Source organism: Delphinapterus leucas, chromosome 11, assembly GCF_059928025.1.
Source record: "Delphinapterus leucas isolate spDelLeu-1000000601 "Yukka" chromosome 11, BTC_Dleu_Yukka2, whole genome shotgun sequence".
Classification (NCBI taxonomy): domain Eukaryota; kingdom Metazoa; phylum Chordata; class Mammalia; order Artiodactyla; family Monodontidae; genus Delphinapterus; species Delphinapterus leucas.
This window is the reverse complement of record NC_143139.1, coordinates 99,757,247-99,772,063: the sequence shown is the minus strand read 5'-3', so window position 1 is coordinate 99,772,063 and position 14,817 is coordinate 99,757,247. Positions and strand designations below refer to the sequence as shown.

At 46.9% G+C, this 14,817-nt stretch overlaps 1 protein-coding gene across 4 annotated transcripts in view; it reads right to left on the bottom strand.

Annotated features, from left to right (window-relative positions):
- TBC1D22A (TBC1 domain family member 22A) overlaps positions 1 to 14,817 on the bottom strand; it is a 314,050-nt gene that overhangs the window by 43,726 nt on the left and 255,507 nt on the right. The window contains exon 11 of one of the 4 annotated variants that reach the window (XM_089921478.1): positions 1,182 to 2,078. The exons of 2 other annotated variants lie outside the window; for them this stretch is intronic. In XM_089921478.1, coding sequence (XP_089777604.1) covers positions 2,044 to 2,078 — 35 coding nt within the window. In that variant the 3' untranslated portion in view covers positions 1,182 to 2,043. Of the gene's footprint in view, positions 1 to 1,181; positions 2,079 to 14,817 lie in introns of those variants that run through there. One more of the 4 variants, XM_089921474.1, reaches the window with a different exon arrangement.

The window sequence follows — 14,817 nt, the reverse complement described above, 5'->3', positions numbered from 1 at the left end:
GCCTGGACGGGGGAAAGATCACTCATTTGCTACAACAAAGCAACAAAGGACACTGACTTGAGCCAAGATGTTAGCTTTTCCATCTCCTTGACTGATATTCCCCAAAGTTACTCAGCCAGGGGAGTACGCGGGAGGCAGACGGTGGTGGTGGCGGTCCACGGGGGCCACGCACACCCTCCACCGGGTGATACTGTCTGAAACGAGAGGGCGCGAGCTTGGCTGGTCCCCAGACACCCCCGGCTGACACAGAGCTCCCTGCGGGCCTCCCATCACCTGTGCCCTTCATGCCAGCTCAGTGCTTGGCATCAGATGTGCCTTGGAGCCCGTCGGGTGGATGAGGCTCACTCAGATGGACCAACAGATGTCCACTCTCAGCGTGAAGCAGAAGCAGAATCTCAATCTCTTGGTCACAGGCCTGGACCCTTCATTCTTAACCAGCTCCCAAGAGGCTGTCACACAAAGTGAAATCCGAGAACCACTTGGGTTGTGAGCTTCTGGGGACGAGGACCTGCCTTCCCTTTGCCTGGGTCTCCCCCAGCAGCTAGCGCACTGTTTCCACGCACAGCCGGTATTTGGAAAATGATCAAAATACCGAGTGAATGAATGTCAAGTCCCAAGTTACGGACTAAGCTCGTTGCTTCCCGATGAGTGAACATCCTCAGACCACCAACCTTGAGTCAAGATTTATATCAGCCCCCTTGTAAATAAGGCTGTGACCAGGACTGTTATTGCTTTGAAACTCATTTGAACAAAAAGAATCCACATTCGCCTAATAGCCATTCTCTAGGGAATGCCCAGATTTAGCAGAAAACATTGACAACAGAGAAAAGAATTTCCTGTGAGCTAAAACAAGGAAAATTACACAGACACCGCGCAAACTAAGAAATAAGAAAGAGTCTGACACGATGCGACTGTCCCCGTGTCGTGTCCAGTGGTCCCGCCGCCATGACTACAGGACCACTCTACATCCTTTCAGGGCTTGTTCCTTCCAAACTCCCTCCCCCAGGCCAGGCCTTCAGAGTGATTTCTAAAAACATTTTATCATAAGACTTTTCAAAAACTCCCCAAACTAGAAAGCACAGAATAAAGGAGCCCATGTACCCATTCTTCAGGGTCCACAACGATCACATGTGGCCAAACCTGTTTCACCTCCTACCCAATCCCCACGCCGCCCACATGCTGTGGGAATACTCTAAGGAAATCTCCGTCATCACAAGTCATCCACGAAAAGCAGGTCACCTGTTCCGTGGGTGTTTCCCACTCGGGCTCCGGCTGGCGAGTGGCACCTGTGTCCCCTTCCCCAGGATGTCCTGTGAGCTTGGACTTTGACCCTGAAGCTGGGGCGGAGTCGGATGCAGTTCTGTTTTGCGGGAATTGACGGAGCAGCGCACCCTTCATGCTTCCCATCAGGCTCGTGGCTTCTGCGTCTCTCCTTCACGACACTATGACTGATGAGCGGGTCCAGGTTTTGCCAGACGGATCCGTGCGTTAGAAAGTTCCCTGCCAGCCGCCTCTGAAGATTTTCAACGCCATTGGTGAGAGTCCTTAAGCTGTTATATGATTAGGGTGACAGTGTGATTCTTTCCTTCCCTCTGCATTTATATCCGCTTTTCTTCTGTAAGGAATAACTTCTCCTCAAAAACTATCTGACAGCCGAAAAGCACAATACTTTGCTTGAATCGTTCCCCTTGTTTATCAGATGATGCTGAGCTGGTGAGGGTTTAATTTAGAAATCACGATGAATTCATAGCAAATTAACATATTTGGTTTATTTTAATCCACTGCCTTCATAATTCTTCCTGATGTTCAATTTTCCCATTTCTGACCCCTTTAAATTGGGCTTCTGACGTGACCCCAGAAGTGTCTAAGAGGCCCCTTGCTTTCTTTTTGATGAGATGCTCCAGAATCATCTTGAACATTTCCTGCCCTAGACCTGGGACTGCGCCTTTTCCTAAGGAGCCCTGGTTCCTTTTCACGGGAAATGGTATGGAGACTCCACAGGGTGCTCATTTACACCGGGTTGATCACTGGACCCAATAATTTTCAGTGGAGGAAGCTAGAAGATGTGGTTTTATTTCCTTTAAAGAGAAGAGAATACATCACAGGTTCATACTGAGCCTTAAATCATATTTAAGATTATAGCGTTTTTCCTTCTTTGATTTTATGCTTGATTCTCTTTTAGGTTAAAAATCTTAGTTCCTGTAACATTATCAGAATTACTTATTTGCTTTACCCTAATGTATGTATTTATGTGTAATGTGTGTATATAAACAATAGTTTCAAGATAGCACTGTTATTACTAACAATATGATCACTGAGTAGAGCTTTTAAACTTTTGGGCAATTCTTTTTGTGCTTGAAATATACGCTACTAGGACTGTACATGCAAATGGCTCAGAAGTCTATTCAAAGTGATTTTGCTCTGTGCGATTAGGCCACCAACTCAATATAGAGTTAGGTTCATTTTTTACCTTTTAATTTTGTGCTTGCTTTTTAAGGCCCACTTGCTTAGGTTTAGTTTGGTTTTACACTTATGAAAAGCAACGCATGATTCCACAGTAAAAACCTCAAACAAGGTGCATTTGGAGAAGTCGGGCTGCATCCCTGTCTCTCCACACCACCCATCCTCCCCACGAAGACCACACCTTTTCCACTAGGTTCTGGTTTACCCTTTCACTGACTTTTGTTTGTAATATAAGTAAACATGTGTGCACTCAGGAAAAGGTGTGTGTGTGTCTGTCCGTCCGTGTGTGTCTGTGTGTCTGCTCATACGCTCCCAACCAACAAGTGAGGGCACCCACGCATGCTGTCTGTGCCTTGCCCCTCCCAGCAAACAGTACAGCCAAGACGCCCCCAGCCACGCGCAGAAAGCGCCCTCAGCCCTCCTCACCCCTGTGGGGTGCACCAACCCCTGGGAGTGTCAGTTTAGTCAACCAGCCCTGTGCTGACAGACATCTGTGGGGCTTCGGGCCTTTCACCGTTACAAACAGTGCTACAAAGGATAGGCCCTGTGGAAACAGCGTTTTCTATTTTCTCCAGCTTAACTTTCGGATGGCTCCTGGGCCAACAGGGAAGAGCCTGTGTTGTTGGCAAGAGAACAACAAATAGCCCTTGTATGCATCCTTCCTGGGCCCTGCTTTCGACCTGCTGCAGCTCTCTCCTCACCTCCCCACTGGCTGCCCGCCTTTCTTACCAGCTTACGGGTCAGTCACTACCGGCTGACGGCTCACCTTCGGTGGGCGCTGGATAACGTTACCCGTCGTACAAATATTACTGCATGTATACTAGCGGTACAGAGGGACAAGGGCCTACATTGTTGTTTTCTCATTGAACCTTCTGCCGAGATAACTGGAGATCCACGTTCAGTTGCAAGAAATAATACAAAGAGACCCCATGTTCCCTCTACATAGTTAGGGGCTACCCTTCTAATCTGCAGGAAAAGGAACACTGATCAACCCCCTGGCCTGGACCCCATGCTGCTCACACAGCTGACGGCACGAGCTCAATGGACACATCACGGTCATCAGAGATTTCACACGGGCTACTGAGCCAAGGCGTGTAGCGGGCACTGGTGGGCTGAACGTTTTTAACCCGGAATACGATTTTAACCTCACTGTTTAAATGAAGACCCCTTTGCTTTGCACATTCACCAGCGCACAGGTATGGGGACGCAGGATGCACGCGTATCCATGCGCATGGATACAGATGCTGGCGTGACCTTTTCTAAACAGAGTCCAGCTATTCTCCCATCTCTGGGTTCCTGGTGAATATATATTAATTTGACCGTGAAAATTATACTCTTCAGATCCTTGGCCAATATTTTTTTTCTGTTTGATAATTCATACACTGATAAGAAAGAACTAAGAGTTCTCCATTACAACTGTACTCTTTCTATCAGATTCTGGCTTTATGTCTTCTTACCTCCGTGACTTAGGACATATATATTTCATAGTGTTTTGCTACAATAAAATAATTAACTCAGTACAATTTCCTTTAGTCTTTTTAATCTTAATCTTATCATTCCTATTTTGCTTCTGCTCGAGGTTGAACAGGAGAGCTTTGGCCAGCACTTTATTTCTAATCCTTTTATGTCCCAAAAGGAGGAATAAATGCTAAGAAGGAAAATTCGAACAAAATCTGACAAATATATTTTAAGATTACACGAATGAAATATTCATTGAATCTGCAGGTATTTAAAATAATATTTTGGGTGCTCAATTTTACTTTTTGGAAAAACTCAATTCATGGCCAGCCAAATACTTTGATATTTTACTATTTTTAAATTGTTTAAATATTGAGTTAATACCAAATATTTTTTACATATATGGGAGTAAAAGCATACCAACAGAACAAGAATCCTTCGGCTTACTATCCACTGTTTAAGAAGAAAACTAACCTCTCACTGGGTAACTTTCTCCAAAGCCAGCCCAGCTCTTTCCTTGAGATTCCAACCCTTCCAAGGTACACAGTGTCCAGAGCTGTGTGTTTATCACTTCCTTGACTTCCTTTATCTTTGCACCACAGTCGTTTCCTTCTGGATCTGAATTTTAGATAAATGTAGCACAAGGTATGTATGGCTGGAGGACTTTTATTTCATTCAACACTACGGCCCTGAAATACACACCTGTCACTTCATGCAGCCGCAGACCATTATCACTTTCCGTGCCTCGCTGACACTCCACAATTTCTTCATCCACACCACTGCCGACGGGTCTTTAGGCTCGTCTCCATTTCTGGCTATTACAAATCAGTACTGCTGGAATCCTCATGCACATTTGTAAGAGTCTCTCTAGATGACTGGTTCTCAGACTGTTGTGTGCTCCGGAATCACTCGGAGCCCCACCCTGCCAGCACATCTGATCCAGGGCTGCTTTGGGACGGGGCCCGACAACCTGCATGTCTGAAGAGCTCCCCAGTGCTGCCGCTGCTGCTGACCCAAGGACCACACTTTGAGAACCACCGTGCCGTGCGGAATCCTGCAACGATGGGAACGTCTTACGTCTGTGCTGTCCAATCGGCAGCCGCCAGCCGCAGCGGGGTCCTGAGTACTTGAAAGCTGGCCTATAGGACTGGGGAACTAAATTTTTCAGTTCTTTAAATTCTAACTAATACTCATCTAAACGGCCACATGTGGCTGGTGACAGCGCAGCTCTGAGTACATATAACCCAGGAGTGGAATACCTGGGTGGAGAAGAATGCATCTCCTCAACTTTCCTAGGAAGAGCCAAATGATTTTATGAAGTGTTTTTTACTAGTTTACACTCCCCCCCGACCAGCCCCTCCAGTGTGTATGATGGTTCTTACTGCTCTACATCCTCAGTCCTCCGTAAAGTGTGATATTCTGTCTTTCAAACTTACGCAGAAGGTCCTTAAACCCTCCCTGGTAACAGGCGTGCATGGGTGTGCGCACGCGCACACACACACGCACACGCACACACACACAGCTTGGCACGAGGGTCCTGGGGCAGGGCGGGAGCTATTGCTAAGCAGCCTGACCCTGAGGACAGAGCCCTTTGGGGGTGACTGATCTATTCAGAGGGCTCTCCCTTCACCTCACTGCCTGCGGTGAACGTTTCCTTCCGTCCCAAGCACTTGGTAAGGCCTCAAAATTGAAGCTCAAGCTCAAAAGATTGAAAAAATATGACTTCAGTGTCCCACTTACTCTGGGCACATGTGTTGACTCCATTTTTGTTTTGTTTTACGGTTTTAGGGACAGTTTTTTTTAAAATTGAGCATGTCTAACCAGTATTTTAAAATTTTTCTTAGCTTTTTCTGATGTAGAATTTACATAAGGAGAAATACAGAGACCTAAGAATGCTGCCTGATGAGTTTCGACAAGTAAATGCACCAGCGGAATCAACCTCCCTATGAATACAGAACGCACCCTTCCCAGGCATCCTGCAGGGGAGTCACAGGAAACCCACGGTCGGGAGCTCTCTCACTGCTGATCCATTTCGCCAGTTCCAAAACCTCATATAAATGAGCTCACACGGTACGCACTCTGGTGTTTGGCTTTCACTGGCAAACACAGTGTCTTTGAGATTCATTCCATTGTCACTGAAAAGCATCACATTGTATGAGTTTGTTTACCCATCCCCTGCTGATAGGTGTTTGAGCTGTTTCCAGTTTGGGCTAATATGAATAAAGCTGCTCTGATCACTGTCCTACAAGGGCTGTGTGTGTGTGTGTGTGCGCGCGCGCGTGCACGCGCGCGCAAACATAAATGTTCATTTCTCTCGTGTAAAGACCTGGGAGTGGAGCTCTTGGATCCGAGGGCATATGTATGCTTAGTTTTATAAGAAATTGCCACTGTTCCCGAGTAGCACTACCATTTAACATTCCACCAGCCATATATAAGACTCCACATACTTGCCAGTGTTTAGCACTGTCAGTTCTTTTCATTTTAGCCGTTGTGGTGAGTGCACGGTGGTCTCTCACTGTGGTCTACGTTGCACTGCTCTCATGACTAATGATGTGGAGTATTTTCTCGAGTGTTTATTGGCTGTTCATCTACTTCCGTGAAATGTCTGAGTCTTCTGTCCAATTTTTAATTGAGCTATTTGTCTTTGTAATATTGAGCTACAGGAATTTGTATATACCCTGGATAGGAGTCCTTTGTCAAATACGTGTACAATAAATACTTCCTCCCGGTGCCTCTTAACTGTCCTGGACTTCAGCCGGTTCCATCAATCCACTGTTTAGTCCTAGGTCAACATCACACCGTCTTGATTACTGTGGCTTAGGGTCCATCTTGAAATCAAGACTTTAAGCTCTCCATCTTAGTTCTTCTTTAACAAAATGTAAGGTTTGCAAGCTTAGGTCCTTGGTATTTCCATATACATTACACAAAAGCTTTTGGTAGGATGCGGCTGGGAGCGCACTGACTCTGCAGATCAATTTGCAGAGAGCTAGTATCTCAATATTAAGTCTGCCAACTCACAAGCGTGGTGTGTGTCTCACCAGCTATTTCAACTTCTCTGAGCAATGCTTTGCAATTTGTAGTGTAAAACTCTTAAGTATCTTTAGCTAAAATTGTACTTACTGCTATGAATTTCATGTTAGTATAAATGATACTGGTCTCTAAATTTCATCTTCTAATTTGTCGTTGCTAATAAATAGATATACAATTGATTTTTGCATATTGGCCTGTATCCAGCATCTTTATTAGTTCTTGTTCTTCTTTTGTCAGACTCTAGGATTGTCCACATATGTAATCAATAAGGACAGTTAACTTTTTACTTTCCAATCCTTATAATTTTTATTTCATTTTCATTCCTGATTGTCCTGGCTAGACCTTCACGTATAATATTGAATAGAAGTGGTGAGAGCAAGTATCTTTGACTTGTTCTCAACTTACGGGGAAAGCATTTGATAACTTTACCATTAAATGTGATGTAAGCTGTAGAGTTTCTGGATGCCTTTTATCATCGAGGAAGCTTCCTTCTATTTACAGTTTACTGAGAGTTCTCTTCATGAGTGGGTGTTAAATTATCAAATGCTTTTTCTGTATCTTTTGACATGATCTTATAGTTTTCCCCCTTATTCTGTTACTGGGTTCAATTACATTGAATTTTTTTGTGTGTGTGGTACGCGGGCCTCTCACTGTCGTGGCCTCTCCCATTGTGGAGCACAGGCTCCAGACGCACAGTCTCAGCAGCCGTGGCTCACGAGCCCAGCCGCTCCGTGGCATGTGGGATCCTCCTGGACTGGGGCACAAACCCTGCATCGCCAGACGGACTCTCAACCACTGCGCCACCAGGGAAGTCCTACACTGAATTATTTTTGAATGTTAAACCAACCTTGCATGCTTGAGATAAATCCCCTTGATCGTGATGTACTGTTACTATTATTATTATTTTTTTTTTTTGCGGTACGCGGGCCTCTCACTGCTGTGGCCTCTCCCGTTGCAGAGCACAGGCTCTGGACGCGCAGGCTCAGTGGCCATGGCTCACAGGCCCAGCTGCTCCGCGGCATGTGGGATCCTCCCAGACCGGAGCACGAATCCGTGTCCCCTGCATCGGCAGGCGGACTCTCAACCACTGCGCCACCAGGGAAGCCCTGTACTGTTATATTTATAATTTACTGATTCGATTTGCTAATGCCCTGTCAAAGATTTCTGCAACTTTGTTAATTAAGGTATTGGTTTATAATTTTCTTTTACTATAACGTCCTTGTCTCATTTTGGTATCTCAGTTAGGTTGACTAATAAAAAGAGCTGAGAAGTGTTCTCTCTTCCTTTATGCTCTGTATTTGTGTAAGATTGGTATTATTTCTTCCTTAAGTATTTGAAAGTTCACCAGTGAAGTCATTTGTGCCTGCAGTTGTCACTACAGAAAGGTTCTTAATTATGAAAGGCATTTCTTAAATGAATACAGGGCTTTTCAGGCTTCTTATTTCTTCATGTGCAAAGTTTGATCATTTGTATCCTTTAGGAATCTGTCCTTTTCCTCTATGTTGTTAACTTTACTGACTCTTACAAGTTGTGAATAATATTCCCTTGCTAAGTTTCAAATATCTGTAGGATCTGTAGTGATGGCCCCTCTTTATTCATGATACTGATCTTTTTTTTTTTTTCCTCTCTCTGTTTTCTTTCTTTTTTTTTTTTTGGTCTTGATTAGCCTAGCTGGAGATTTTTCAGTGTTACTAAACTTTTTATTAAACTAACTTTTGATTTTGTTGATTTCCTCTACTGCTTTTGCCCATTTTCTATTTTACTGATTTTTGCCCTTTTCATTGTTATTTCCTTCCTTCTGCTTCCTTGGGAATTAACTCCCTCTTCTTTTTCTGTCTTCTGAAGGTGGAAACTAAAATTACAGATTTGAACTCTTTCTTCTTTTCTGATGTATGCATTTATAGGAATATGTCAGCTCTCCAAGCACTGCTTTAGCTGCATACTACAAATTCAAATGTTACATTTTTATTATTCATTCAGTTTAAAATATTATCTGATTTCCCTCTGATTTCTTTGACTCAAGGGTTTTTTAGTGGTGTGCTGCCTAATTCTCAAAAATTTGGAGAATTGTAGACATCATTCTTATTGATTTCTAACTTAACTCTATTATGGTTGGATGACATCCTCTGTATAATTTCAATCCTTTTACATTTTCAGAGCTGTTTTATGGCCCAGGAAAGAAACTATTGTGGTTATTGGTCACTGTGTACTTGAGAAGAATGTGGCTGCATATCCCTGGTTGTTGGATTATTAATGAGCTCGAGCCAGTTGCTTGGTGATATTTCTGTACCTCCTTTATCTTTACTGATTTTTGGCCTATTTTATCAATTACTGAGACAGAAAAATTAAAGTCTCCAGTTATAATTATGTGAGGCGTTCCACTGATATTAATAGCTTTTAATATCTTTCTATGCTAATTGCTCAGTTCTTATCAATTCAAATGCTAAACGTGGCCCTGAGTAAAAAGTTAACAGGGAGGAACATCCTTTCCCTCACCCCCACCTGAGAGCCCAGGCTGAGACAGAGGTACACCCAGTCGTCTCCCAGGCTGGCAAATGGATCCTTTTCCTTCTAGTTCATCCTTTGTCTAAGAGTATAGCCTTTCAGTATGGCCTTCCCTAAGTGCCTTAGCTCTGCACTCCCTTCCTCTGAGGGGCACACGGTCGACCTCTTGTTACGAGTGTTTGTTCAAACCCAGGCCTAAAGACTGGCAAAAAAGCCCTCCCCGCTCCCATCTATTTTCACTTGAGCCTCCGGGATGACCCTGCTTTCCTGCAAGCTTTCATGCACTTACAAGTCCGCTTTGGATAGTCTATCAGCATTTCTGGGTGATCTGAGGATCATGTGATATGCCATATTTAAAGCTCAGCATGCTATAAGGCTGCCTCGGACCCACACAGGAAGTGATATAGGGATCAGAGTCCGCCCGGAGCTCCTGGGTTTGCACCTGGGCTCTTGACTGTCCCCCTCTCTTCAGTCTAATTTCTCCAGCAGGCGGTGAGCTCTAAGGTGGCAAGGGTTGCGTCTCACTCACGTCTGTGCTTTCCCGCTACCCCGGCTGGCCCAGGCCTAATCTGGAGTAGATGTTCCCCAGAGCCTTGATGAACGGGGACTGGGAGTGTAGGATGGGGCTGCATGGTAAAGATCCCTAACTGCCAGCCTGAGGCTTCTGGGCTTTATCTGACGGGCAAGAGAGGTGCCAGTGAAGGTGATTAGGCAGGAAAGTAGTGGCACAGCTGCCCAGGTGGCATGGAGTTTCTGAGCTTTACGGGACCAAGAGGACAACAGAACTGAGGCAGCACCATCTACAGGGTCTTGCCTCTTCTCTGAGAAACAGCTATCAGAGAGCAGCTTAAAGAAGCTAACATTACAATGTGTAAAGAGACGGTATTAGACAGGTTGTGTGCACCTCTTCTTCCAACCCTATAGAAAAAGGTAAATTATTCACTTGAGTGGATGTAGCTTAGGAACAATGAGAGACATTTCCCGAATGAGCCTATTTCTCTCCAGAGAAAAGATTGTGGAGTTGCCTGGGAAGGGTCAAGACTCAGAATTAACAAAGTCCCTGCTTCCAGCACCTCCGGGGTTGTCACGGTGACACTTCCAACTGCAAATCACTGATACTGGCCAGGCCTTTCCCTAAGTTCTCCTATTAGACGTGGCGACACATGTCACGGGAATACAAATGTGACCACGAGCGCCAATCGGGGCCATCTCAGCCAGCGGTTACCTGGGGATCCATTTAAGCCATACCCTGGCCTGGATGCCTGGTCTGGGAGGTACTAGGGCATCGGCACCACGACACCATCAGCACCATCACTCCCACTGCTCTGGTGTGAGACAGTCAGGAAGTCAAGTCTGAATCGCTGTCTTTTAATACTATGCTCTTTAAAACAACCTACCATGGGGCATCCCTGGTGGCGCAGTGGTTGAGAGTCTGCCTGCCGATGCAGGGGACACGGGTTCGTGCCCCGGTCCAGGAAGATCCCACATGCCGTGGAGCGGCTGGGCCCGTGAGCCATGGCCGCTGAGCCTGCGCGTCCGGAGCTTGTGCTCCGCAACGGGAGAGGCCAAAACAGTGAGAGGCCCGCATACCGCAAAAAAAACAAACAAACAAAAAAAAACCTACCATGGAATGATGTTCCCAAGGCCTACCAAGGAACAAAGGGTGGTGTGCCCCGCGCTACCTCTCCTCAGACTGCGGTGGGGTCTGAGTGCCTGTCTGGTCTGTACACAAGTCCTCCTCCCTCCTGCCGGCCTGCGCTCTGGTTGTCAGGTCGCCTTCCCGCCACTGTGTCCAGGTGGGGCAGTCCTAAGCTCCGCCATCTGTGGCTTTAATCACAGCCTCACACAGTTCAAAACCGTGTGGGCAGAACTCCCTGGAAGGATGCACTGAGGGGGCCAAGGAAGGTTCAAGAGAGTAATGGACACAGGCTGTCACATGGGAACTTTCTGACTTTAAGCCTTAAAGTTTGGTCTTTCCTGCTCATTTGCTGGGATTCTGTGATGTTCCAAGTAGGAAAGGCTACTCGATGAACTCCAGAAAGGCATGATGTTACTGTGTTAATAAAGGTGCTAACGGCACAAAATAGATGCAGTACTTCAATACCTTGAATAAAAATTGTTTTCTGCAGCCTGGAACATTATGCAGTTGTGGTTTCCACAAAGTACGTGATTTCCTATTTCCCTGTGAGTTTTCTGGGTCACATATATTTCCTCGCCAAGTCTACACTTCTGCTTCAACAGTTAGAAGAGTCTTTCAGTATCATTTTTCCTGGAATAATTTGTTATCCATCACTTTTATGGCAGCATTAAATTTTAAGAGGGAATTGAGAGGGATAGAAAATCTATTGCATATTTCTAGCCCCCAAAGAAAGCCTTTAATAAATTTAGAACTTTTCAAGTTTTACATTCAAATCTGACCCCAGGACCAAGAAGCTGCCTGGAGCCATCCGTCCTTCACACCAGAGTGTGGGGCCTAACTGCAACTGGGAGGATGGCCCCCGGCCCCAGCCGGCAGGACAGAGCTTGGTCTGTTGAACCAGACGTGAGATGTAGCCCCAAGAGGCACCGCAGCGAGGACTAACAGGGCCATGTTACCCTCCCCCGAAACAAGGTCTGGCAGGTGTTTACAGGTGTGCCCTACAAGACACCAGGTAAATCAGATCGGGGGTGCCAGCCCCCCCCCCCCACCTCCCACACAGCCCTCTGCGGGTGCTGGGCCCTGTGCAGCGGGCCGGTCCCACCCTCCAGGACTCCCAGCTATTGTGTGTGGCACGCGTGAAGACAGTGCCTCCACAGTACACTAGGAGCACTGATGGGGTCCAGCAAAGCGCTGCAGGTGCAGAGAAACGAGGGTCCCGACATCTGAAACCAGTGCAAACGCCACCCCACTGAGCTAACTTGGTAGGTCGCTCCCAGCCAAGTGTGGGATCAGGCACCGCACTGCTGGAGCCAAGACGGCCGCGGTGAGAAGCTCCGCGGGCTTATTTTCAGAATCACACAGTAGCCTCGTGCTGGAGAGCAGTGAACCAGACAGAGGGGCCACTGGGGAGAAGCGGGGGCCTGCCCGAGGGACCCTGAGTTTCAGCCCCTCCGGCAGCTGCACAGCCGGGCAGCCTCTCCAGGCTGTGCCCCCACTTCCCTCCTGTCCCCAGAGCTCAGTGCTGCTGCCCTCCCGCCCCCGCACGCCTCCGCCTCGGTGGGCCTTCCACGGGCAAGCACACGCAGAGGTCTCTGAGCACCCACACCGTGTGCTCGTCTACCTGGAAACGTGATGCCTCACACAGTGCTGTTGAAGACAAGGGGACGCCGCGCGGCTCCAGCACTGCGCTGAGTGTGTAATCTGCAGCCCAAAGAGGCAGCCGGACCCGGGGGGAGGGCTGAGCCCACGGAAACACACCGCTCACTTCTCATCAGAGCCCTGCGTGACGCACAGCGAGCACACGCTCGTCCCCGGCAAGGAGGGAGAGACTGACGTCCGCATCATATGGGCTCTCTGGACTCGGAAATTCAGATGAGGACATAGTTTTATTAACTAGGACTTGCTTGTCTTCCTCTTTCCCAGAGCCGCGGCGATAAAGCATTAGCACGTGCTTCCGGGCTGACAGGTCAGATCACAGGATGACTGAAGGACAGCTTCATTTAAAAGGAAAGAATGAAAATGGCAGGGTGGACCCTTTCCCTCCAACCCTGAGCTAAGGGTTTCCCATTTTAACTCTGACTGTGAAAGCAAAGACTAACAGTGGGGTGCAGCTGACCCCCGAGCGGGGCAGGCCTAGGGAAGACCAGGGGCACCCAGCATTGCACGTGGAGGAGAGCGGTCCTGCACTACCACCAAAACGCAGCCGAGGACCAGCAGGGACTGACTGAGGGCCACACGCATGGCCATGGCCTCGTGAAGTCCAGCGGGAAGACCAGGTTCAACAAGCCGACCCACAGCAGCTTCGTGGCTGGGAGACCTCGGGGCAGCGCTGGGCGGGCCCTGAGCCTCAGGAGGACCCACTGATGACGCAGGCGGGGCCCGGCTCCCGGCGCAGTTACCCGATGGCCACACAAGCCAAGGTGTAACACCAAGTGCTTATGATGGTGGCTGCCATTAAGCATTAACCACTTCATTAAGTGGTTTTTGTTTTTATTTTTTTTCATTTATGGTTTATGGTCATTCCTCCAATCATTCCTCCAATCATTTAGAAACCAGGAGACTGGCTTCTAAAATGAGTCTGAAGTTGCCCATTAAATAAAAGCAACAACAAAGCCTCAGTATAGGGTTCAAACTTAACATCGATGACTTTAAGAAATGTTTATATCCTAAGATTCCCAGAAATGGAATTGCTGGGCCGTCTGCAGCACGTAATTCACAATAATAGGGAATCACAGGGAACCACTTGGGTGGACGGTGCTGGGGTGGTCAGGGCAGCTTTGGTTCTGCCCAGCAGTGCCTCTTGAGGAACGGGACGATGCTGACCAGGGGTTTAGGGCTGGTGGAACTCTAACGCGTCTGCACCATTCAAGGGTGGACTCAACGGCTATCCACGGAGCCTGACACACACAGCACTGCAACCTGGGCTGAGAGACGGGACAGCGGAAGTGAACATTGTGTGGGGTTAGCCTGCTCTCGAGAACTGTGGACGCAGCGGTCAGCTAGGACCTGGTGAGGGGGACCTCCCACCTGGACCACTCACATCAACAGCAGGCTGGCAAGGGAGGTTCGTCCTCTGGATCAAATTTACGACACAAATAACATGAACCTGGAGATTCTTTGCTGAAACTCTTTCAATTTGGTGCAAACACCCAGAATTTCACTTGGTAATTTAGTCAAATTAACTCCTTTAAAAACTTGCTTTTGCAACTTTTGTTGTATTCTTTGATTTTGCAGGTGGAGTTATTTTAACAATGTACAATATAATTAGCCACTTAATGTCACTAAGAAAATTTATGAGCCTTCGTGAGTTGAAAAACAGTCCCAAATGGTGTTTATGAGCCATCCAGGACTAAAAATAGGACCCCACTGCCTCAGTGAAACACGCTTAAAAAAACGTACAGTCACAAATAATATGTCTAATTATGTATTAAACTAATTCTCGCCTTCACCTTTTGAATATCTAAACTCCTTATCCCATGTATCATTTTAATTATTTTTCCAGTTCATTCCCAGGGAAACTGGCTGATGGGGAATTAATTAATGGGTCCAATAAAGAGACTGCGAGCTTTGTTCACACCACAATCTGAGCCCTGGCCTGATCTGCAAGTCTCCTTTTATTCTAAACAATAGCGCTGCTGAGATTTCGGCATGAAATTGTTAGCTCATTAAAGAGGGCACAATCATACCCATTTCCACAGATATTCAACAATTACCACATTTTA